Source organism: Eupeodes corollae, chromosome 2 (assembly GCF_945859685.1).
Source record: "Eupeodes corollae chromosome 2, idEupCoro1.1, whole genome shotgun sequence".
In the NCBI taxonomy this organism is placed as follows: domain Eukaryota; kingdom Metazoa; phylum Arthropoda; class Insecta; order Diptera; family Syrphidae; genus Eupeodes; species Eupeodes corollae.
Window position 1 is genome coordinate 123,530,376 of NC_079148.1, and position 24,328 is coordinate 123,554,703.

Here is a 24,328-nt window from a genome sequence, read left to right on the forward strand (position 1 = left end):
TAATTGCATGATCTTGGTGAAAAGTGGATATCGCCATGAAAATAAATCAAGTGGCCAGAAAATACCTCTTGCAATAAAGCCATATTCGCTCGAATTCTGTGGCATGTGGCACAGTCTCGTTAAAACCACATATTCTCACATATATCAGGCAAAAAAAAGACGTTTATCGTTCAGCTGGCTTCAGTTTATGTGTGAACTGGATTTTGTATGGATGTAATTGTAGATCAGTGTAGTACCCGTAGCGTGATGGTTAGTGCGTTGGACTGTTATGCAAGGGATCTTGGGTAAAATCTCTGCCTGTGCCAACTAACTTTTTTCACGGGTGCTGCTTCTTTCGAGGAATTGACGAATTCTCCAAAAGTAATTCTTGTCATAAAAAGCGCTTTCTCAAATTAGTCGTTTGGATTCGGCATATAAACTGTAGGTCCCTTCTATCTCTGACAACATTGCTCGAACACAGAAATGGTTGAGAGTTGTAAGTCAAAAGGCCCTGGTTCTTCATGGACTGTTGCACCACCTAATTTGTTTATTTTTTGAAGTAAATCAAAATGAAAAATACACCAAAATTTCTCGTAAGACAGTCCTAATTTCTGAGAACGGCGAGGAATAGACACGTTCGGGTCTTTGTCAAACACTTTTACTTACAGCAGCGATATTTTCAGTGGTACGAGAGAAACGGTGATGCAGAGGCTAATTCAAAATGTCTCCAATTGCCTGCTCTCCTCATAAAGACGATACATGGCTCTGGCAAAATCACCACAATCACTTTTTCGTAATTTCAACTGAAAAAGAAAAATTGGTTCAACAACTTTGTTTCACAGATGTCGAATTCCAGCCATACTTTTCAAAAAAAATTGATAACCCGTTACTTTTTCACAAACTTTTCAAAAGTATGAAAGTACATAAATTTCGAAAACTTTAACTTCCAACAGATTTTAACCACAATCGTGGGTTTTAATGGAGGAAATTTTCTTCGAACTTCCAAAAAACCACATTTTAAAACTGGCTCAATTTCAATTATATAGTAAATAGGTACATAAGATTATAGATAAAAGTGTCAAAAAACTATTATAATAACTAAACTATAAAACTATAACGGATCTTGTAATCGACATTATAATTTTCAAAAAATTAAACGTCAGTAATAATACTCTCCCATAAGTATTCTATCGGTTTGTTATCGTAGTGTTCAAATTCGCCACTTTCGTTGAGTTTTCGATGGCGTTTTTATTTGCTTTCGTTAGACGGTTTATGTATACGGTTTTCGTTAAATTTCCTGACAATTAAATTCTACAGAATTCTTAATAAAGTATTTTGAGAAATAAATTATCTTAATAGTAAACGGACTAAATTAATTTGGAAACAGAGTTTAGGGAAATGTAAAACTTATCAGTCACTTTGTCGAACCGAATTTAACCACAAAACAGTTTTTGGCGCTAATACAATTATATATTCAAACTCAAACACTGTCCTTTTGATAATTTACACATTTAACTTTACAATACAAAAGAATGCAATAATCAAAAATAAAATATGAAAAACAAAAATCGAAATAAGCTTTTTAGCGAAATTGCAGTAATAAAGTTTATTTCGATAACTACTAATCTAATGCGAGACTTTTGGTCTTAGCAAAATGAAATATTTTATATGACAATGATGGTCACATCAATGAAAAGTGGAAGTTGTAAGGATTCAAACGTCTCTTACTTCGCAAGATTGTGCGAATATTAAATTGAGAAGTGTATTCTTCAATGTCCGATTCTCTTTTATAGAGTAACAACTTTGATATTCTCAGGAATATAAACACAACTTTTTGTGACACTCCAAACAACGAACAGATTTTTCGATTAAATGACAAATGACAACTGAGCCGCTGCGCTGTCAATTTCATTGTGAACGCACCTTATACCTATTTGTTTTTAATTCTGTATATTTGTATTTATTTATTTTTATTTTGCTGCTCCATTACTCGATAATTTTCACTAATGGATGACGCGAATGGCTTAATATATGGACTTGAATTCCAGGTAAGGCTTTTGCCAACAACATACAATTACTTTTCAGTAAATAATAAAACTAAATCCCGTTGAAATTGCAATTAAAGGCCAGAGCTCTCACGCCCCAATATGGGGAAACCAATGAAGTTAGATTCTTCATTGCCACCCAATCTTTAAAACCAAATAATCAGCTCCATCTTCTCGAGTACAATGAAGAAAAAGCATCCATAAGAGCAAAGGTATGACAGTGTATCCCTTTACAGTATAGTCAGCTAATTTATATTTGAGAATTTTCAGATATTTTCTCATCCTCTGGGTGAAGTGTGGAAATTGAATAGCAGTCCCCACAACGCTCGTTCATTGCTCTCTTGCTACAGCTTTCAGAAAGGAGCTCAAGTCATAACACATTCCGCTGTTCTTACTATTCCAGAGAATCTCGATGACAATGATCTCGATTCCGAATTTCTTCCGTATGACAATGTAGAAATTCTCCCAACAGAGGTGGGTACAATATGGTAAACTTCATACCCAATCTTCTGTTTCTTTTATTTTTTGAATAATTAGGAATTTGGAACTGATGTCAAAACAACTGAATTCCATCCCACCGATGAAAATATTCTTGCCACCGTAGTCGATGGAAAAATTGTTATCTTCGATCGCACCCAAGTTAAGTCCCGATGCTGTGCCGAGATAACAACAAAGAACTCACCAAAGTTTACAACTGGCAAGTGGTCACAGCATCACCAGGGCAATCAATTCATAGCCCTTCATGACTGTGCAGTACGATCTTATGACATACGAGACACCAATCACTGTGCTTGGTCCATTGACGATGCCCATGGACAACTTGTACGAGACGTCGATTGTAATCCAAACAAACAATGCCACATTCTTACCGGTGGTGATGATGGCTACTTAAAGATCTGGGACACCCGAATGGCCCGAGAACCAGTTTTCATTCGTGGTGATCATTCACATTGGGTATGGAATGTTAGATTCAATACATTCCACGACCAGTTGCTCCTATCGAGTAGCAGTGATTGTAAGGTACTCTTGACTTGTGCTGGTTCGGTGAGTTCGGAAACAACCGAAGAAGATGGCGAACCAAAGAAACTACTATCGGATGGATTGTTGCAAACTTTTGACCAACATGAGGATTCGGTGTATTGTGTTGAATGGAGCAATGTTGATCCATGGATATTTGCTTCTCTAAGTTATGACGGAAGAGTGATTATTTCAAAAGTTCCAAAACAATATAAATATCAAATAATATTTTAAAAAATATGGTTTGTTTGTTTTCTTTTGTTTAAAAACTAGTTTTGGATTTTAGGTCAAGTTTAGTAACTAATACAGGGGGAAAACATTAAGCTGAATTTTTTTGTGTAAACTGCTCGCAGAGTTCTTAGATAAACTGGATGAATGGTTCCGTCATAAATTGAATATCGACCATCGTTAACAGAATTACCCTAACATTTGATTGCTTATTTTATTTTACTATTGGCCTTAAAAGCAGAACATCGCAGAGAAATCTTCCTAAGGCCCACATAAAAACTCTTTAATGTACAAGAACTAGCAATTTTGATTTTATTAGACCTTAAATTAATAGAGGGACGAGGAATTCGGAAGGGAAAAAGATACCCCTATTTTTTTTTATTTGTAAATGTTAAAAGTCGAAGACTGGCATAGAAGTGTTGCAGGGACGAAGAATTCTGGACATTGGTTCAAAGCGCCCGTAATAAGTGTGGTGGTGAGGGATATAGAAAAGGGAGAGAGATCGCTGATTTCGCGGGTTGGTGTAAAGATGAATATTACTCAGGAATGTAGGGGAATCTATATCGCCCACTAACAATTGATGAACAAATAATATATCAGCGTTTTTTCGTCTAATATATAAGGGTTTCAAACCTATCAGTTGTATGTATCATCCCAGAGGAGGCAACGCAAGGCAAATCGAACGAAACGTATTTGAATATTTTCAATTCTGAGTGAATGGTTTTCATAAAAGGGTGACCATAGTTATCATGCATATTCAAGATGAGGATGGAATAGGGAAATGTAAAGCGCTTTAGTTACATAGGGGTTGGAAAATTCTTTTGACCATCTCTTAATAAAACCGATGGATCTATTAGCTTTATTAATAATATGGTCAAAATGGGAATAGAAATTCCGGTGTTTGTCACACATAATACCAAGATCTCTAATAGAATCGACTACGTTGACGAAGTCATTAAGGAAGTAGTAAACTCTATGAGATGGGATTTGTTTGCACGGACAGGTCATTTGTTCACATTTACCTACATTTAGCTCTAGGAACTTATGCATGCACCAAACAAAAAAGCTATTAAGATCATTTTGTAAAAGTAAGGAATCAGATAGAGTTGAGATAATCTTAAAAATTGTCTTATCAACCGCAAACATTAGGATATCTGAGTTTTTAAATTTAAGACAGACATCGTTAACAGATAAGACGAAGAGAAGAGGACGAAGGTGACTACCTTGTGGGACTCCAGAACTGAGTTACGGAAGAGGACTCTATAACTTCTATTCGCAAGCTGTCCAGTTTATAAACATAGATGGAAAGCCTAAGGCTCTTAGTTCGAGATAAATTATCTTATGGGATATTTTATCAAAGGCTTTGCTGTAATCAGTGTACACAATATCAACTTCTTTGCCATTCTCGAGGGCTGACAAAAATTTGGATATAAATTCAATTAAGATAGTCGTACAACCTTTAAGAAAACCATTTTGAGCGGGGGAGAATAAAGGCTTGCAATGGAAATAAACGGAATCATAAACTAAACTTTCAAAAAGTTTTGGAATGCATGAAAGTTTAGCAATAGGTCTATAATTGTTAATTTCAGTTTTATTGCCTTGTTTATGAACGGGAAATTTAAATGAATCTTTCCATATATAAGGAAACACACCTTGGGAAAGAGATAGTTCAAAAGTGCAGTTAGAGGCTTTGACAGAGAATGGATACATTTTTCATCATCAGGACCAGGGCTAAAATTTTCTTTGAGGCTTAAGATTTTAGCAAGTACTATTTCTTCAGTTATTCTAAAAGATATGAAAAAGAGGTTTGAGAGCAACCATCTAAATAACTAGAGTAGTGTGGATCAGGATCATGAAGATGTTTACTATACGATTTGCTAAAGTATTTAGCAAATAGATTTGAGATGGTTGTTGGATCTGAAGAGATTATGTTGGAGAAACTCATTGAAGGTGGAAGCCCATCAAATTTTTGTTACTTTCCATTTGGTTAAGTTATTGGTTATAAAGGGATTCCCTTAATTTAGAGAAAGAATTATAGGCGAGAAGATAGTTGTTGTGATCAATATCAGATTTGGACTGTAAAAAGATCTTCCAAAGCTTATTACGGGAGTTTCTTAGGCTCTCTGTTGTACCAAGGGAGAGCAGAGGTGAAATCTTTTTTTACGAGAGAACGGTACTGATTCTTCAATACAGTATGAGAGAATCAAATAAAACCAATTTGTAAGGGACTCTACTGTTAAGTGGAGGGAACTTAGTTCAAAGTCGGAAGAAGATTGTTGAGTTTGGAGAAATCAGCCCTACGAAAATCATAACAGTAATTCCCCATTTCAAAAAAGTTGTTTTCAAATTCAATGGGGAAGGAGAGATTAAGCGGAGGATGATAGCGATACAAGGTTGAGAGAAGTGTGGGCTCGCGGAGACAACACAGTTATCGCAATCAGAGGAGAATATGAGATCGAAGTGTCTCCCCATAAAGTTTGAAACTCCATTTAGTTGAAAAAGACCACAATCAGACAGACGATCAATGAACAGCCATTCAGATTCAAAAGAGATGTTAGTTGGAAAGAAGGATGTCTGGTCATTTGAGGTGGACCAATTGAGATGGGGAAGATTAAAGTAGAAAAGAACGATGATCAAATCATTAGGTTGCATTTGTTCAAGCAGATAATCAATGACACTAACAGCAGCTTGGTATGCTTTAATTCGTTGGGCTGGTCAAATATAACAAGAGAGGACAAAGCTTAGGGAGTTTAGCCTTAGCTGATACACCTTCAAAATCATAAAAAAATATTAAGAATATTTCCATAAGTGCATCACGTTTGGTAGGGAGGCCTTCTTGGAAGATTAAAACCTTTATGTTTGTATTTGTTTTATCTCAAAGCAAACAGAATCTAGTTTGTAGTGCAGGAAAGCTAGGGCCAACATTATTATAGATTTTATGGTCTCTAAGAAGGGACATAACATACCGATCATTAGTATTGGCCTCAGATAAATGTTAAGGTAACTTGACATTTGAAGGGATCATTGGGTTAAGGAATCCTTGTGTTTCTCGGGAAACTGATGAAGAAGAAGTAGTGTTAAGGGTGTGAGAATGAAGGAGGATCAACCATCGGAGGGCGAAAACCAAGACCCAGATGAGAAGAGTTAAAAGAAACTTTATTGGATGGAGGCTTTACAGAGGTAGGAGAAGTTTTCCGTTTAAGGGACGAAAGTTGGTTACAGAGAGAAAAGTTTGGAAAGATTTGTGTTTTAAGAGTCCAGTTGGTTTCAATTTTTTTTTTTGATTAAGTTTGGAATTAGGTTTGGGTTTGTTAGACTTAATTAAATTATTGTTGTTACTCATTCTGGAAAGCCGCATTCGACCAAGTCGTATATGTATATCCTCTTTGGTGATGAAACATGCAGTTATATTTGGAGGGAATCAGAAACTTGAATCTTCTTCCAGACAATTGATGACATTCGCAGATTATTGACACAGAACTCTCTATTTTAAAATAGAAGCGAATCCATGTAGCATCAGCATATCCGGGAAAATTATTCAGCCCGAACCATGTGTTGTTAGCAGATTCAAGCCTGCTGATTCTCAAATTCCAATCGGATAACTTCCAGGAATGGCCATATTTGTTGAATTTTTCGTCCTCTGCAATGGTATTTACTGAAGTGGTTTGTTGTAGAGGGTCAGCAGCCAGGTTTGCCGCATGAATTTCATCACGAATGGATACGTTCGCGATATCACACGATGGTATGCCGGGTTGTTTATTGATGTGTCGTAAAGAAGCGATTCAATTTTTTGTGATTTAACATTAAGGCTTTCAGTCTCGCGATACACACTCGTATATTTCTGTTCCTTTTTGCTTATATCGTAAGCAATAGATATAAGTGCAAAAAAACCTAAACAAAAAAATTAATAAAAGTTGGCAAAAAGTCATTTTCGACTCAAATATCTTTTTAAAGCTTTGAGATATTAGTTTTAACCTACTTTTATCCTTTAAAAAACATTTTTTTCAACACTCAGTAAATTTTTGTATTTTTGGTAATTTTAAAATTTGTAAGAATAATTCAACTTATAACTTTTTTAACAAACCCCGAAAACCTACAAATCTTTTAAGCAACACAAATCGACAGACAAGATGGGAAGTTATCAATGTGGGTCGCATCTCAGTCTCTTTTTAAATTTTAAACTCAAAATAAAATTTCTGTGGAGAAATTCTGCACCCGACGTTTTGCAAAATAAAAAATACCTAACATTCCATTAAAGCTAATATAATTTGCAAACAAAAATACCAGTTTCGTGTTTTTATTCCCACTCAGTTTCTGATGACCACAAGGAAGAGATTTTTGAACCAAGATTAGAGCACTAATTTAGCACAAAAAGAGCCCTAGATTTCTGCATCATTTAAATTTCTAAATTCGATTGTGGTGTTTCCAGCTTTGAGGACCTTTATTAATTGGAATTGTATCCGTAGTTTAATTTTTACTTTATAAAGTTCTACCTTCGAACTACGTTTGATCCTCACTCCAACGAAATAAGTAAATAAAACTGCTTAGCTCCTCATTAAATGTCGAGCCACTATTTAAAAACCACCCCAAGAGATCTATGAGAAAGTCCGGGATTGTCGTCAAGCAGATCGTAATAACCACTTAAATGGTTATATCGTATATCCCCCTCACTGCATCGAACAGCAAACCAGGTGAAGCACAAATAAATAAAAACCACAAACATTTATTTAACTTAAATTTTATTTGTTGAATTATTTTTTACATTTTAAATTTGATTTGGTTTTCTATATATTTCTGTCGACCATATTTCCAATGTTTTATGCATTTTAAAACTACTTTTTTTCTTATTTTTCCTTTTTAATATATTTTGTTTGATTCTTCTAAATAAAATCCTTGTATATTTCGAATTTGGGTGATTCAAGTTAAAGGAGAAATACATAAATTTCGAACTTAAAAAGACATAAAACAAACAAAAATAATCTCAAGTCTTCTTAATTATAAAAAAAATAAGAATACCTAATTAAAAGAAGACTTTAAAAAAAGAAAACAAAAAACAATTTGCTAAAACAGTTTTTGATGGAAAATTAATTTAAGTTTTAACAAAAATACTTTTGAAAATTTTATTTATTTGAGATTTTTGTAAATATCATCGAAGAGCCTAAAAAAAAACACAAGATGAATGTTCCGAATAAAAGAAATAAAGAACGAAATGAAAAAGTGACATGAAAAATAAATTTGACCATAAAATACTTCGACTGCTCCCGAAGAACAAAGTCGATTTGTTAACAAAATTTAAAAATATATGTTTGTATTAAAAGCGGCGCCCGGGCCAGGATGTAGGTACACTATCGAAATGAAAACCTTAAAAAATAATAAATATAAATATTTGTATTGTGTGGGAATATTTTGCTACAATTAAGGTGGTGATGGATGGGGGCAAGGGGCAGCCGCTTGAATTATGTATCTTTGTGCTTCTCATAGAACGAGTCTAAGTACTTTTTGTATTCCACTTGGTTTGTCCACATCATCGAGGCCTGGGCATTGAGCGGACTGTCGTTGTTCGGCTCACCGAGTAGCGACTGAATGGATAGCAGAATAGTCCGTACATCGTAGAGGGCCGACCACTTATCCTTGAGAATGTCGAGGCAGATGGATCCGGATAGATCCACGTTGGGATGATAGCATGGAGTGAGGAATTTAACAACGGGTGGTGCATACGGATAGGAGTTGGGGAATTCTAGCGAAAGACGATACTTTTGTCCGCTGTAAACGGTTGTGTCAGCGCCCGTTATGGTGCCAATCCATTTGAAGATGTTTTCGCCGTCGGGGAAGGCCGATATACCTTTCTCAGCGGACATCATCAGATTCATTAGTTCCTTTTGTAACCTACATGCGATTGAAAGCAAAGACGAAAAAAAAGTAACATTTTAGGTATATGCTTTGGTTGGTTCGTGTTCGAGGAGCACACTCATGAGTTTATTTTACATAAATTTCAACCCCTGTTTTATTTTAATACCTCTTGCTGACTGCGTGATTATCTTTTATTGTAACCGAGTCGTCATTATGTTTCAAATTGGACGAATGAGTATGGTCCGGGCTGATATTTTGTGCCATTTTTGCGTTAGTTTGGAATTGTTTGAGAAATCTTTTAAACAATAGCGGAAATAAATTTATTCTTCTACTTCGATTTGAGGGACTATAACAGAAAAATTGTTGAGAAATTTCACTTGAAAAGCTTTCTTTTTGGTTCGCTCTTTTTTTACTTTTTGTTTGACACAAGCCAGTTTTCTTTTTCAGGACAGGACTGACAGATTTTAACGTTACAAATACAAAAACAAAATGGAGATTTCCAGAAATTGTTTCCAAGTTTCCAATGTAGAATTCTACTCAAAAAAAGGAACTGCCAGATCAACAGTTCTTATGCAACTCGAAATTACAGGGACACAGGGTACACATATGAGGTAAATTATTGTGCAAGGTGTTTAAATTGAAAGTGTTAAAAATTATAAATACTTTATCATTTGTTGCTAGGCTGACATCTATTCGATTACATTAATTGAAATTTTTAAATATTAAATTTTCAATTTTGGAAGATTAACTACCATCACTAAATGAACTACCAACGTTAAATTGCAATACCACGAAACGTCTCACGAGCCACATATTGTCTTATTATAAAATCTTTAGTATTATATTATGGTGCATATTTTTTCTCTCCCGCTTTCTTCATTACCGACTGCTCTGCGTAGTCAGTCGATTATGGAACTCATAACCATCGTGTAGTACTCTATGGATACGTTTGAATAACAGCTTTTGTAGTATACTTCATTTAACTATAACTCGTTGTTTGTTTGTTAAGCGATTCAACTGGTGTATGAAACTACAAATTACAGATGAGTTTGACAGCTGTCAAATGGGCAGCGCTGACAACTACCACTATTCGAAGTATGCATTGCTCACTTTCTAATCAAAGACTATTTTCCTCAAGTTAGAATGATTTATCCTTCCTGTTTTGAAAAGGCGTTATTCGTTTGTAATTGAGTGCATAGCTTGAACCGTTAAACAAAAAATTGTGTTCCTTTTTTACCTCTGAATATTCAGAGCTTTAAGCTTGTGTTCCTTTTTTCGTTCTAAAAATATTCTGATTCAGCTCTACGAGCTGAGAATAAAATGACCGAGCAAATAGAGTAAAAAGATGATTGTGACTTCACGTTGGTTTCATGTGGCATGAAAGATACAGATGGAAAATTCATAAGCTCTTTTTAGTTCATATCACCAGTTTGTTTCAAACTCTTCTCAGAGCGTACTCGATGTATTAGTTTGTATCGTGGTTTCGGGTTTGAATACATTGTGGTGAAATTCATTTTTATACGTAAACGTCAATTGAGATTCAATTTATCACTTAAAAATGTATCACTAAGTATACACATTAATTTAATACTCTATTGAAAACTGAAGAAATTGTTTACCCTGAGGCTACACAAGAGTAAAATCCAATCCAACTTCTCTTCCGCAATCTCATCCTCAATCCATTGTTTTTTTCGACTGGATATTTTATGTCTTGCCATGAGCAACCTTAAATGTCACATTTGACACAACCGTTAATCTGTTGTTTACTTATTTGTTGATTTACCTTTTTGTCGGTATGTTTTTTATAGAATTAAATTTCAAACAAATTATATAAACAAAAACGCCTTTGAGTAAACAAAAATTAGCCCTTTTAAGAAAATTAATACTAGTTACGAAGCTGGAGGAACTACACCAGCTAACTATTTAAGAGAATAAAAGAAAACACAGGTTTTGGGTGAATTCATTTCTCGAAGTAAGGGAACTTCATGATTTGCAGGCGAACCTACTTAAGGACTTACAATGGGAGGACGGTGCAGACTTCAAGAATTTTTGTAGGATGTCGGTCGACAGCTTTTAAGATAACTTTGAATTTGAATTAATGAATTAAGGTACATAAATATTTTTAAACATTTTTAACAGGTTAAACCTGGTATAAAAAATAAAGGACACAAATGCGTTACGCCATTACGGCAAGAAATCGTCTGGCCATATCGTTAAGATACATTGGAATAGGTTATTCGTACAGATCCTTAGAATTTCTTACCAGAGTTCCAAGGAAAACGATAAGCCGATTTATGCCTGAATTACTTGGTGCCATTTACGATGCCCTTCATTTATCGTATTTGAAGGTTAGTTTTTAAATTTAGTTATTATAATTTCATACGGTGAAAGTAAATATTGTTATAGACTCCTCTATCACAACACGAATGGCTTAAGGTGGCCCAAGAATTCGAAAACATATGGGACTTTCTTCATACCCTTGGTGCTATCGATGACAAGCACGTCCGAATGAATGCACCCGCTGACTCCGGATCGGACTTCTTTAATTACAAGGGTTTCTTCAGCACTGTTCTTCTGGCTGTTGTGGACGCTCATAGAAAATGTATAGATATTGACGTCAGTGGAAATGGAAGAAACGACGGCCTTATATATAAAAACAGCACCTTATACCAAGCGGTATAAGCGGAATGGAAAGCTGAATTTTCCCAATCCTTCTCAACTCAAGGGCCAGGATACACTTACCCCTTATTTCTTTATTGGTGACGATATATTTGGCCACGACGCAAATCTAATGAAGGGATTTGGAAATAATGCCAATCTTTCCATAGAGGAAGTCTTTAGTTATAGATTAAGTCGAGCAAGAATGTGGGTCGAAATGACTTTTGGACGGCTTGTTTCAAGGTTCAGAATTTTTCATAGATCAATGTCCGTAAATAAGTGCGATGTCGTCGGTAAAACGTGTTGTGTGCTGCATAATTATATTTCAGCTTCAATAAAAAAAAGCCTCCAGAAAAACATCAACCAAAAAGTTTTGCACAACAAAACGTTTCTATTTATAAATTTTCGTGCAAAATTCGTGACAATCTTAGAATGTATTGTGTATCTGAGGGTGTTGTACCATACCAGTGTCTAACATGGCACTTTGCAAAGGATCATTGCACTCCATAGAACTGGAAAGCGATGATGGCTGTGTTGCAGAAGAACTATAAAGAGATGTTGTCAGTAATGCAGAAGAACTAGATGACGATGTGTTCTTAGACAGTGAACGAATTGTATGGTGTGAAAGCACTTTCTGTACATCTGCCATAGTGACTGCTGCCTCAGTGGGTGACAAATCTGTCAGCTGACTCGCGACACTACTACCAAATACATACATCGTATTCACATCGTGTATCTAAAATACAAACAATGTTAAAATATTTTTTTTTTTAAGAAACAACTATTACCAGTCTCTGAAACAAATAAAAAAAAATATAAATTGGGTGGAGCAACAGTCCAATTGAGAACTAGGGCATAGTGACTGCCAACTCTCAACCATTCCTGTACCATTCCTGTATGCGAGTACTGTTGTCAGGGATGGAAGGGACCTACAGTTTTCTTTAAGCCGAATCCGAACGGCAAATTTGAGAAATCACTTTTCATGACAAGAATTACTTTTGGAGAATTTGTCAATTCTTCGCCAGAGAGAGTACCAGTGAAAAAAGCTTTAGGTGGCATAGGCAGGGACCGGACCCAAGACCTCTCGCATCACAGTCCAACGCACTAACCATCATGGGACGGGTACCATTGCGACGTCGTCCACTTTGCTTTCTCTCCGTTCAGATGAGGTTTTAGTTGTTGGTAGAGTTGAAGGAGAATAATTTTCCTCATTTCTTATTGTTTCCTTTAAATCTTCTATTACCTCCTCGACTGGCTGCAATATGTCATTCTATAAATAAAATTATATGCATCTTCGATTCCCACGCCGGATTTCTGAGAATAATCAATTTTTTTTCATTGTAGATATTTGAGTTTTTTTCTTTATGTCAACTGGATCCTTATTAAACTGCTCCGCTTTTTCATGCTTTCCTTTTATATATACTGCTTTTAAAATTCCACAAACATTCTTTTGCTTTATCAATATTAATCAAATTCAGCGTGTCACCGGTGGTTAGTCGCTAATCGTTCATTGTAACTGAAACAGATAAGTAATATGTATTAAACAACTTTTCTTTAATTAATTTTACTTACTTAATAGGTATACAAAATATGTAGGTATGACCGCACTCGATGACAATTAAAACGAAATGAAATTTTAATTTCAAAAAGACTGTGGAAAATGGACGCTCATCACTTCATACAACACAAACGTCAAATTTGATGACAGAATTTTGGTCCGCTAGAAAAATCCAAACTGCGATGACCGGATCATGGACAGGATGTTGGATTGTTGGTCTCTATTGGATTATGGGCCGATAGTCCTGTCATCGGAAATGTTCAATGGAGACCCCAAGTCATAGTCAATGTAGAATGGTGTTAACATCGACTTGTCACATTCCTGCACATGTAGTCTCTGCCTAAGCATTTCACTGGAAACATTTTTCCCACGAATTCCAAATGTCAATCTGACATATGGGCTAACAAGAAAAACTACACATCTGATTTTTCAATTTATTGTTTTCCTTCTCGTCTGTCATAACATATTGGTTGATTTATAAACAAAAGAAAACTTGTCTAAAATCAATCATCGTCCCTGAAGAAAAAAAAAACGAAAATCATGAATTCGGAAATGAGTAGTTCGATGCAATCGAGACGTATTGGTGGCCCGGGGCCTCATGGAACTCCCGAAAGTGAATTCAGCATAGAATGTTTTCAAAATTACACCGCATCTGAGGTGTTCGTTCAAGGTCTTGCTGGCCTGGTGAATCAGGGGGACGTTGAGAGTATGATAAGAGCCCAAAAGCAAATGTAAGTTAAACTACATTCAGAAATATTCCAACTTAATTAATTGCTTCCATAATCCAAGGTTACAACGCTTTGAAAAAACCAATGAAATGCTCCTCAATTGCAATGCCCTGAGTCAAAGTCGTCTTAAACTAGCTGGGGATGATTTTAAGAAACATGTCAAACTGCTGAACGAAATGAAAAAAGACTTGGACTACATTTTCAAGAAGATTCGAATAATAAAGACAAAATTAAGCACGCAATATCCAACAGCGTATGTTGAAGCCCAACCGCAGCGGAATAGTTTAGCCGAAGAGGCAGAGGACGACGAAGATGCTTCAAGTGTTGTCGAGATACCAAAGCAAACGAAGCCAGTGTCAGAGAAGAAATCCAAGGACACAACTGTTGAGTACGTTCAGATGGATGAAGCTGTGGAAAATGGCAAACCTGTTGAAAATGATCTTATCAAGCGAGTGTGTTCGATTGAGTCGGCCAATCCAAATGATTCCTCAGATTGCACTTCCGAAGATACTGGTTAAGGGTTTGTGCACGCATTAGGAAGTTATTTATATTTAAATAATTGTAGATTTTTATTTATTTCTTGTTAGTTTATGTTAGTTAATAAATTCGTGCCATTCCCATCGCAATAAATCTGATAGATGAATCAATGATTTTTATTACCGCAAGAAAGTTAAGAAAATCGACGACTTTTAAGTAATGGAATAAGGCTCTTAGGAATGTATATTTACTCATCCAACTTTTTGTTTCTTTGTTGGGACACTTTCGGTGTCAGTTTCATCTTTCGTGCAGCCTTGAGCAGTTGCATACCTTAGCGTATGTTCGCGTGCCTTTTGGTTAAACATTTCAATATTGTTTTTATACATATCAGCAGCATCACCTTGGAGAGGATCATCTGGATTTGGGTTGGCCAGCAAAAGCTGAATGGATAGTAATATAGATTCCAATCGGATTGCTGGGTTATACGTACCACTTGGAGGCATTTTTAATAGGTCAAGACATATTTGACCACCTAAAGACATGCGAAGTGAGTTGAATATGACAAAGACTTTTATTGAAATGAGTTCTTTACTTACTGCTATCGATATTGGGATGAAAAACTGGTGTATTAAACTTAAAGGTCGGCGGGCGGAATGGATATTGTTCACCAACTGTGATGTTTAATTCGAACTTGCCAGTGGCATAAGGGGAGCCTACAGGCCCTGGAATTGTGGCAATCAGGTCTGTAAAGTTTGAATCATCTTTGGGAATACAAGTTATACCTATGTATGATATAGTGACATAAAAACAGTTAAAGGTAGAACAGTAGATGTACGTAAAGAAAGATCAACTTGCCGTGGGCATCTTGGGTCTTTTCAATTTGTTGTAGTTCTACGGGAATTCTATTAGACTTTATTTTGGAATACATTATTCTTTGAATGAAGATAGTTAAATTTTTCAATTTTGTATTTATTTTGATTTTAAATTTGGCGCTAATTTACAAAGTTACGGATTTTATGACAGCTGCAGTGGCGTAACAACAAATATTACTAATTCCTAGATCTGTTCCTTTTTACACGGAATATATGCGGTTTGACGTTTTAACAATTAGGTAGCAACTTGGGACTGAAATTTATACAAATTCAGAAAAGCATAAACGCCTAGTTCTCTTTGCATAAATTTGAATTTTTACTCAAAATTGTTTCTGTGGTTTTGAAGTACTTTAAGTTTTTAAGGAAGGGTATTTATTTTTTCAAAACAATTTAACTTTTAGCTTAAATGCTTTATGTTTTGATTAAATAAATAAATTAGATAGCACACTCTCAACCATTCCTGTGAGTGTGTCATTTACAGTTTCATGCCGAATCCAAACGATTCATTTAGGAAAGCATTTTTCATGGCAAGAATTACTTGGAAAATTTGTCAATTCCTCGAAAGAGGCAGTACCCGTGAACAAACATTTTTAGGGGCTTTCTGACCTCTGTCGTGTAACATTCCTACGCTCTAATTATCACACTTATGCTTATCATTATCGACAAAATCCTCTCAATTTAGTTTGTAGGCCGAAAGAGAGCAAACCCATTTAATCGGGACTCTAGATAATATATTTCCTCTATGTTTCACACTACACGGGTTTGACCGTACGGGAAAAAACTAGACGGTGACATTTTGTTAGAGGCACGAAGAAGAGCATATACGCTTTCATATTGTACGGTCACGTCAAAATGCCGGCGCCGCGCGGTGTAGCAACCTACTACTTCTGCCACTAAAGTATACGGCAGCCGGTCGGCGCGATAATCTTAGTGGCGTACGTAACGAAATATATGTTTTCACATCATAAGATTTTATTCGTGCGACAGAGTTCGAACTAAACCTGTGCAAAATACACTAAGCATAGGAACCCTGCATATATCGTGATTTACCATATACGGTTAAAACCATATAATTTGTAACAAGTCATTGTCCCGGTTTATGCCGTCCGGCTTATTGCCGTACGGTCAAAACCGTGTAGTATGAAATGAGCCTTAGTCTTTGAGAAGAATCATGAAAATGTTAGTTTTCGCCTTGATAGTAAGATCTGTAAGTGTTCGTCTTCAAATTGAAATATGTTAGCCTTCATCTCACCGTCGGAATAGTGTTTAAAAACAAAGTTAGTTCTAATGTTAAACAAATTTCATAATTTCAAGAGAAGGTTTTTATTGGAATGATGCGGATACTACGTATATAATGTATACAAAATTCTCAATGGAAAATTCTTAACAAATTTTCTTCTTCTAATACTAATTTAAATATTTTCCAATTAGAAAAACCCTGATTTAGAAAAATTTACTGCATTGGTCTTTTCTAAAAAAATGTTTTTAGTAAACCTATGATTTTGAAATAATCAGTTTTTATATATGTTTCGAAATGAAGAAAATTAACTTACGTTTCATCTGAAGGCTCCACAATACTTTTTTTAATTTTTTAACATTTGTCCAAAGTCATCCGTTCACTGATTACTTAGATCACTGCTTACAGTTGAGAAATTAGTGTCTATTTACAAATTTAATATAAAAATTAAAATTACAGAGAGAAGTTCTTCATGAAATCAAAACAATGTTTCCAAGATTTTCACATCTTAAGCTGCTTAAGTGAATGTCAAATTAGTTTGGTGTACTGTAGTTCACCGGATGAATCATAGAGAACCTATACTAAAGGGGTTTTCAATTGGTGTGGGTAGATTTTGGGACCCCAGTGGCCATTTTGTTTTGGTGACATCTGTCGAATCTTTTGTTTATTATTTAATTGCTTATTCTAAATCATCATGGCAGTTTTCGTTACCGCAAACGTTGCGCACATTTTGCATGAACAATTTGGTGTAATGCGAATTGCCCACCAAGGTTTGGGATTTGACCCCGCTAGACTTTTTCCTGTGGGGTTTCTTGAAGCCGCAGCTTTATGCAAATAAACCACAATCGACCGATGCCCTAAAGGTGAACATGACACAATCCATCGCTCAAATTCAGCCTAATCTATGCGGAAGGGTCATTGTAAATTGGAACACACGGATCCGCGCCAATGTAAGAAGCCGAGGTGATCATTTAAATGATGTCATATTCCACACTTAATAGCATACATACGCCGTTAAAACAAAAAAATAATTTTGTTAATACCTCACACGCAGCTTGTTTTATTCCATTTCAAAATCTAACCGCCCTTATTGAAAATCCTTTACCTATATATAATAGAATACAGGTTCTTTATGGGATGCATAGCAGAGTGCTTAGGAAGAGTGAACTCAAGAATAAAAATGTCAATTCAATCGACTTTTAACAGATTTTGAATCAAATATAAATTGATTTCTTTTATCAATAGAGATCTCTAAGTGAATTATCAAAATGGCACTAAATTTAAATTCTTTTTCCTTTAAAATTTAAACATTCCGGATAAAAATAAATAAGTATTGATACAAACCATATAATAAAAACTATCGAATTATCGTTAAAACAAACTAACGAGAAAAGTTGACTATGCGTCCCTATGACTTTCAAACAATCTACTATCATTTGACATTTGATGTCAATGTCAAAAAGAAAAACAAGTACTAAACGCTTTGTTTACATAATTTTGTTTGTTATTTGCAATCAGCTGTTTGTTTATTTTCCTTAGTTTGCATAAAAGAAATACACGTAAGTGCACTCAATTGATTTCACAATTAATCAAACTTTTAACCAATCAATGATTGTCACAGAGCCAATTTTGCTTTGTTGTAAAATCAATAACATTTAAATTCGGCACCCGCAATCGGCTTTTGTTCCAATGACATCGTCTACCCGTAAATATATGTATTATACTCTAGTACAATTATTATGCCGTAAAAATACCGACATCGACCACGACAACGACGACGTTTGTGCTGCTGTTGTTCTGCCGCATTTGGTTCAATTTTGATCTTCTTGTCTGGGTCTGGTTCCGGATTTTTGTTTCGCTTTTGTGGGCCTTTTGTGTGTTTTTGTGTTGTCCTCGTGTTGAGTTAAAAAAAATAATTCTATTTGTAATTAAATTAAAAGTGCCTTTTGTTGTAGTATTATGTGTTAATTGTAACGACAAAACTCCCCAAGTGACTCAGTTTTCTAATCGACTCTATACCCAGCTCCTTCAAACTTCTTTAAGCTCCTGTATGTCGCAAATGTATTGTCATCTAATGGTTTACATGCGAATAGTTCTAACGACTTTGGTCATAATCACCTGCCTCTTGGGGGACAACTTTGTTGAATTAACCCAACATCCATTGTTACGTGCTTTAGTGGACAATGCCACTCATGCAGTCATCGGGGCGCTCTCGGGAATTGCATTTGTGGTGCAATTCTATGATAGGACAAGCAATTTATTTGGCTGGTTGCTGATATTCATTTGTTTTTCGGTGTCATCATTGATCGATGTGGACCATTTTGTGGAGGCCAGGTCATGGAATTTGGAGGTAAGTTTAAAGGCACATCCACAATATTTTGTGGTTATTTCCGGTGAAATCGATTTTTTGGATAATACATAATATTTTTATTCATTTTTGGCTCTCTTCAAACAATCAACTGCCTGCACCAACCCACAACACGCTTGGGGTTGTTTTCTTTTTCGATGAGCAGGAAAGAAAAGGACTTACAGATGTGACACACTTGCATAATCAACTTGTTGCTCCTTTCGATTTGTGTGTGAAAAATCTTGGGGGTTAATTGGCCAATCGGGGTTGAAGATGATTTGATTTTCCTTTGTTTAACAACGTAAAGGTTAAAACTGGAAAGACTCGTGCATTATTTATGAAGATGAGTGATTTAATGTAGAGTTTGGGTTTATTTTATGGTGTTGCGTTTTTCAGGAGATGGTGTAAAAATAAACAACCTGCCAATAATAGATCAATTCGATTCAAACGAAACAAATACCTATTCGATTAAGCAATGACTCGATAACATAGGTTTTACTCATAGAATTTTGGGTCGTATGAATAAAATGGATCATCTAACCGGTTTCTTGGAGCATGCTATCTGTTTGGCATGATTAATATAACAACAAACTTGTCCGCTTTATGTACTTATAACCTACTCAAAGGTTTAGCTCTGTTTTCTTTCTAGAATTTTCGAACATCTCTTCAAATGTATACAAAAGTTTTTTATACTTGCCAATTAGCTCTGTCTTTTCAAAGGGTTTTGTAAACCGTTTATATGCCAGAGGCACAGTGTGAGCATTAGGAAAATTAGTAAGGTTTGGCATAACAGATAAACAAAACAAATGGTTAAGCTTTCCACATTCATGTACTACTGCCAAAGAACAAATATCTACTTCACAGTATGACCGGAGTTAATAAAAATAGTGCCCCATTAATATCTCCTTGATTTGGCTGCCTGTTTTTATTTATTAAAACACTCTTAAGGCAAATAAGTCCTTATTACCTAAAAATAGCAGTGCTGGTCACATTTTATTAGATTGTCAATTATTTAAATAACGGAAATTCTTACAAACAAAATTAACATGTTACTTGCATCTAACGGTCTTTTGTTTTCATATTAGAGACTTTGAGCTTGAAGTTATCTCTACATTTCCTGGTGAACACCTATTATTTCAAACTCTCTGGATATAGAGTGTTCATAAAAATAGCAGTGCTTTTGATTTTGTAATTAAAAAGTGTTAACAATTAATTTTGTTTATTTTTCGGTAAGTAAATATTTTACTATATAAAGTTTTAAGTTTTTTTTAGTTCAAAAATAAACAATGGGACGGTCAAGACACTGCACTGAAGAAATTCTAAAACTGCGTTTGGAGGTAGGAAAAACTTACCAAAATATTCAAGATATCCTAGGCTGCTCAGCAAAATTGGTCAGTAACGCCTTAAAATGACAAAATAACCCGAAAACGCGAGGCCCAAAAAGGATGACTACTGAAAGAACTGACGAAAAATTGTTCAGGTAGCAACACAGAACCCTTCCATATGCTATAGGAAAATAAGAAATGGACTTCAACTGTTTGTTAGCGCTGTCACTATACGAAGACGTCTTTTAAAAGCGAAGTTACCAGCCCGAAATCCACGCAATGTACCATTCTTGACGAAAAGACAAGTGGCAAAGAGAATTGAGTTTGTTAAATCGCATAGAGATTGGGCAAAAGAGAAATGGAGGAATGTTCTGTGGAGCGATGAAAGCAAAGTCGTCCTAAAATGTAGCATACGATCAACGGTACACTCTAAAAACAGTGAAGCATAGTGGAGGAAAAATTATAATATGGGCTTGATTTTCATCTTACGTGGGTCGGGCCTATTCATCCCATGGGGGTATAAGGGATGCAACCGAGTATGTAAAAATTCTCGAGGAGGTTATGTTGCCCTATGCAAGAGAGCAAATACCGTTGGTTTGAGTATACCAACGAGACTATCGCCATACGTCAAAAAAGGCAAAATCATGGTTTGCGCAAAAGAAGTTATCCGTTATGGAGTGACCCGCTCAATCCCCCCACCTTAACCCCATCGCAAATTTATGTGGAGATGTTAAGAACGCAGTTTTTAAAGCAAAAACCAAGGATTCGAAAGAATTGTGGGAAGCTGGGCGTAATTCGTGGAACACAATACCAGTCGAAAGGTGTAAGGTTTTAGTGTTTTTACTGTGACGAAGCCTTTCTAAGTCTAAAGTCTTTTCACGGGTATTGCCTCTTGCGAGGAATTGACAAATCCTTCAAGAGTAATTGTTGTCATGAAAAAGTGCCTTCTCAAATTAGCCGTTCGGCCTCGGCATCTAAACTGTAGGGCCCATCCATTGCTGGCAACATTACTCGCACACAGAAATTGTTGAGAGTTGTAAGTCACCAGGCCCTTGCTCTCAACGAACTGTTGCGCCACCCAATTTATTTTATTTACTTCCCTTAGGAAGTTATTGTAATGGGTCCGATTTGTCAAATTGAAAATTTTGACATTTCTCTACGTTTCAAGGTCCCTAGAGTCGAAATAAAAGATTTTTAGAAAGATGTCTGTGCGTGCGTGTGTACGTACGTTCGTACGTCCGTACGTTCGCGATGTTTTTTTCGTCGTCCATAGCTCAAGAACCAGAAGAGATATCGACTTCAAATAAATTTTGTTATACAGATAATAAGGCAGAAAGATGCAGAAAGGGCTCTCAAGAAAATTGCGTGGGTGGTTTTTTTACCATAGCAGTTTGAAAAAAAGGTGAAAATTTTGGTTAACCCAAAATATCTTACGAACCAAAAACGCTAGAGACTTGAATTAAATTTTACATAATATATTGTAACGTGATACCAAACAGGTATATTTAAAAAAAAAATCAATTTAACGGTTTTTTTTTTATAAATCAATAAAACTGAAAAAAAAAAATTGTCACCTCCAAAATTTGACAACTGAAATATGATTTCATTTCCAAAACAATTTTGTGCAACGAACAATAATGTTTTTGACATCTGATAAAATTTTGAGAAAAATCGAATTTACAGTTTTTTTACAAAAAATAAAAACCTAAAAAAAAATGTATAAAAGTTGGTAAAAATTGATTTTCGACTCAAATATCTTTTCAAAACTTTGAGATATTGGCTTTAATTTACTTTTATCTTTCAAAAAACATTGTTGTCAACATTCAGGGGGGTTGGGTTGGAGTGGCTGTCCAGATGTCATTGACACACGTAGACCTCAAGGGTCCATTGTGATACCACTAATGAGGTTACTCATAGGAGAGTAATGAATTTAAACAAACCACTTTGTACTTTTAATAAAGTTGGAGAGACGTTTTGTGTCAATCGTTGCCAGTTCACTGGTATTATCGAAGAAGGGATTACCAAGAAAGTAATTCCTTCTAATGGAGAGTGCTGGACATGTACATAGAAGGTGTTGGACTGTTTCCTCTTCCTCCTCGTCCATGCAGCTTCTACAGAAGTCATTTGTGTAGACCCCTAGCCTCAGAGCATGTCTTCCTATGAGGCAGTGTCCCGTTATTACTCCAATTATAAAGCTTATACTTTGTCTGCTCAGTGATATCAAGCTTTTTGACCGTTTTAAGTCAATACTTGGCCATATTTGCTTGGTTGACAGGCAGGTGGTACTTTGTGACCATCTAGCATTTGTTGTTTCTAAAGCATATTGCTTGAGAAGATATTTGCATGTAGCAAGTGGTGTTCCTATGTTATGTTTTTGTCTAACATAAGGCAGAAGTGTTCCGTTTTTGGCGAGCTCATCGGCTTTGCAATTTCCCGGAATGTCTCTGTGGCCCGGCACCAAGGTGAATGTTAAACTGTTCCGTCATCTCATTCAGAGATGATTGACAATCGTGGACTGTTTGAGAGTTTGTGGAGACAGACGCGAGAGATTTAAGAGCGGCTTGGCTGTCTGAGAAGATTCGTATATCCTTACAAGATATAACGTTTTCTTTGAGCCAGGATAGTGCTTCTTTAATCGCCATTACTTCTGCCTGGAATACATAACATTCCTACTTCCAACTCCGTGATCGGTCTTTGAACCGTCAGTATAGAAGTGTACCGCATCGTCTTCCAGGGGTCCCTCTTCTTCCCAGGAGGATCTTGAAGGGATGGACACATGGAATCTTTTACCAAATACCATTTTTGGGGTATTCAGTAATTGTTATATAAAAATCCAACAGTCCGTTTTTTCATACAAAATAAAATCTACAAAAAATAGTACGCAAATTTGGTAAAAATTGATACGAGTACATATAGACAAACTTTTAAGCAAGACAAATCGACAGACGGGATGGGAAGTTATCAGTGTGGGTCGCATCCCAGCCTCTTTTTTATTTATGAATCAAATATTTTAGTTTGTTATTGGAAGTTTAATGAAATATATTACAACGTTGATATTAAAGGCCTTCTTGTTTTATTTAGAGAGCACTGCTATTTTTATGAACACAACTGTAGCTATAAATGAATTTGGTAGGCAGCTTTCATCTTAAAGAAAAAACAACTTTTTATCTTAATTGTATTCTTTATTGTACTTCAACATTGCAAATATAGTTTTTAATATTTTTTCTTTATTTTTTTACAGGATGCAACGAATCTCCTACGACGACCTTTTCTTCACTGCACTACAATACCCATGCTGCTGCTGGTTCTATTTGTTTGCACAGCCTCGCTAAACTACTTCAAAACTAGTCTGATTCTTGGAGCTCTTATATGCGCCTTTGTTACCCATCATACTCGAGATGCAGTGCGTCGTGGCTATTGGATGTGTCCGTTCGGTCAAACCGAACGCATCCCTCATCTATTTTATATCTTAATAACGATTCTAACACCATACCTAACATACTATTTGCACTGCTTCTGTCGCAGCAATATTGCTCAACAATTATTGGGCAACTATGTGAAGCTTAACGACCACCATCATCATCATCACTATCGAAGCTATCGTTATTCAACTGTTTGAATAAGGTTAAAAACGCGCAATACAACTTTTTTAAAGTACCTCTTTTTACTTGCGACATATAGGAACTATATGGCAAGTTTTGCATTCGTGCAAAATTTCGAACTCGAGATTTTAATCAAACATGATATTACGATGGTAGAGAAGTCGAAAAAAGTGGGTCCCGCGATTCCGTCCGGTCGGTTTTGTCTGTCTGTCCACGCTCCTACAGCCTAAGCCATTGGGTCGATTGAGTTCAAACTTGGAAGTTAAGGTTTTGAGCAGATTCGCGTTAGGCGTTTTTTTCATTTTTTTTTTAAGATCAAAACTAACAGTGGCCCCCATACAATTTTTTTAGTCAAAAACCGAAAAATCGAATTTTCTCAAAAACAAACCGATAGATTTTTTTTAA

At 35.6% G+C, this 24,328-nt stretch overlaps 6 protein-coding genes across 6 annotated transcripts; 4 read left to right on the plus strand and 2 right to left on the minus strand.

Annotated features, from left to right (window-relative positions):
• Positions 1–1,881: 1,881 nt before the first annotated feature.
• Positions 1,882–3,281, plus strand: LOC129945612 (EARP-interacting protein homolog). Its single transcript, XM_056055450.1, has 4 exons — positions 1,882–2,027; positions 2,105–2,236; positions 2,295–2,498; positions 2,562–3,281. The coding sequence occupies exons 1-4, from the start codon at positions 1,986–1,988 to the stop codon at positions 3,273–3,275; spliced, it is 1,092 nt and encodes a 363-aa protein (XP_055911425.1). The 5' UTR covers positions 1,882–1,985; the 3' UTR covers positions 3,276–3,281.
• Positions 3,282–7,987: 4,706 nt separating this feature from the next.
• On the minus strand, positions 7,988–9,582 carry LOC129945330 (ubiquitin-conjugating enzyme E2 C). Its single transcript, XM_056055000.1, has 2 exons — positions 9,286–9,582; positions 7,988–9,155 (listed from the first exon to the last, which is right to left on the minus strand). Exons 1-2 carry the CDS (start codon positions 9,381–9,383, stop codon positions 8,726–8,728), a joined length of 528 nt encoding a protein of 175 aa, XP_055910975.1. The 5' UTR covers positions 9,384–9,582; the 3' UTR covers positions 7,988–8,725.
• Positions 9,583–11,290: 1,708 nt separating this feature from the next.
• Positions 11,291–11,801, plus strand: LOC129945226 (uncharacterized). The gene is made up of 2 exons (XM_056054887.1): positions 11,291–11,467; positions 11,526–11,801. The coding sequence occupies exons 1-2, from the start codon at positions 11,291–11,293 to the stop codon at positions 11,799–11,801; spliced, it is 453 nt and encodes a 150-aa protein (XP_055910862.1).
• A 1,947-nt stretch (positions 11,802–13,748) lies between these two features.
• LOC129945935 (kxDL motif-containing protein CG10681) lies at positions 13,749–14,706 on the plus strand. Its single transcript, XM_056055916.1, has 2 exons — positions 13,749–14,066; positions 14,125–14,706. Exons 1-2 carry the CDS (start codon positions 13,876–13,878, stop codon positions 14,579–14,581), a joined length of 648 nt encoding a protein of 215 aa, XP_055911891.1. The 5' UTR covers positions 13,749–13,875; the 3' UTR covers positions 14,582–14,706.
• LOC129945936 (ubiquitin-conjugating enzyme E2 T-like) lies at positions 14,641–15,588 on the minus strand. The gene is made up of 3 exons (XM_056055918.1): positions 15,396–15,588; positions 15,137–15,322; positions 14,641–15,072 (listed from the first exon to the last, which is right to left on the minus strand). The coding sequence occupies exons 1-3, from the start codon at positions 15,466–15,468 to the stop codon at positions 14,792–14,794; spliced, it is 540 nt and encodes a 179-aa protein (XP_055911893.1). The 5' UTR covers positions 15,469–15,588; the 3' UTR covers positions 14,641–14,791.
• Positions 15,589–18,236: 2,648 nt separating this feature from the next.
• On the plus strand, positions 18,237–23,981 carry LOC129948129 (transmembrane protein 267). The gene is made up of 2 exons (XM_056058984.1): positions 18,237–18,999; positions 23,563–23,981. Exons 1-2 carry the CDS (start codon positions 18,700–18,702, stop codon positions 23,938–23,940), a joined length of 678 nt encoding a protein of 225 aa, XP_055914959.1. The 5' UTR covers positions 18,237–18,699; the 3' UTR covers positions 23,941–23,981.
• Positions 23,982–24,328: the final 347 nt, after the last annotated feature.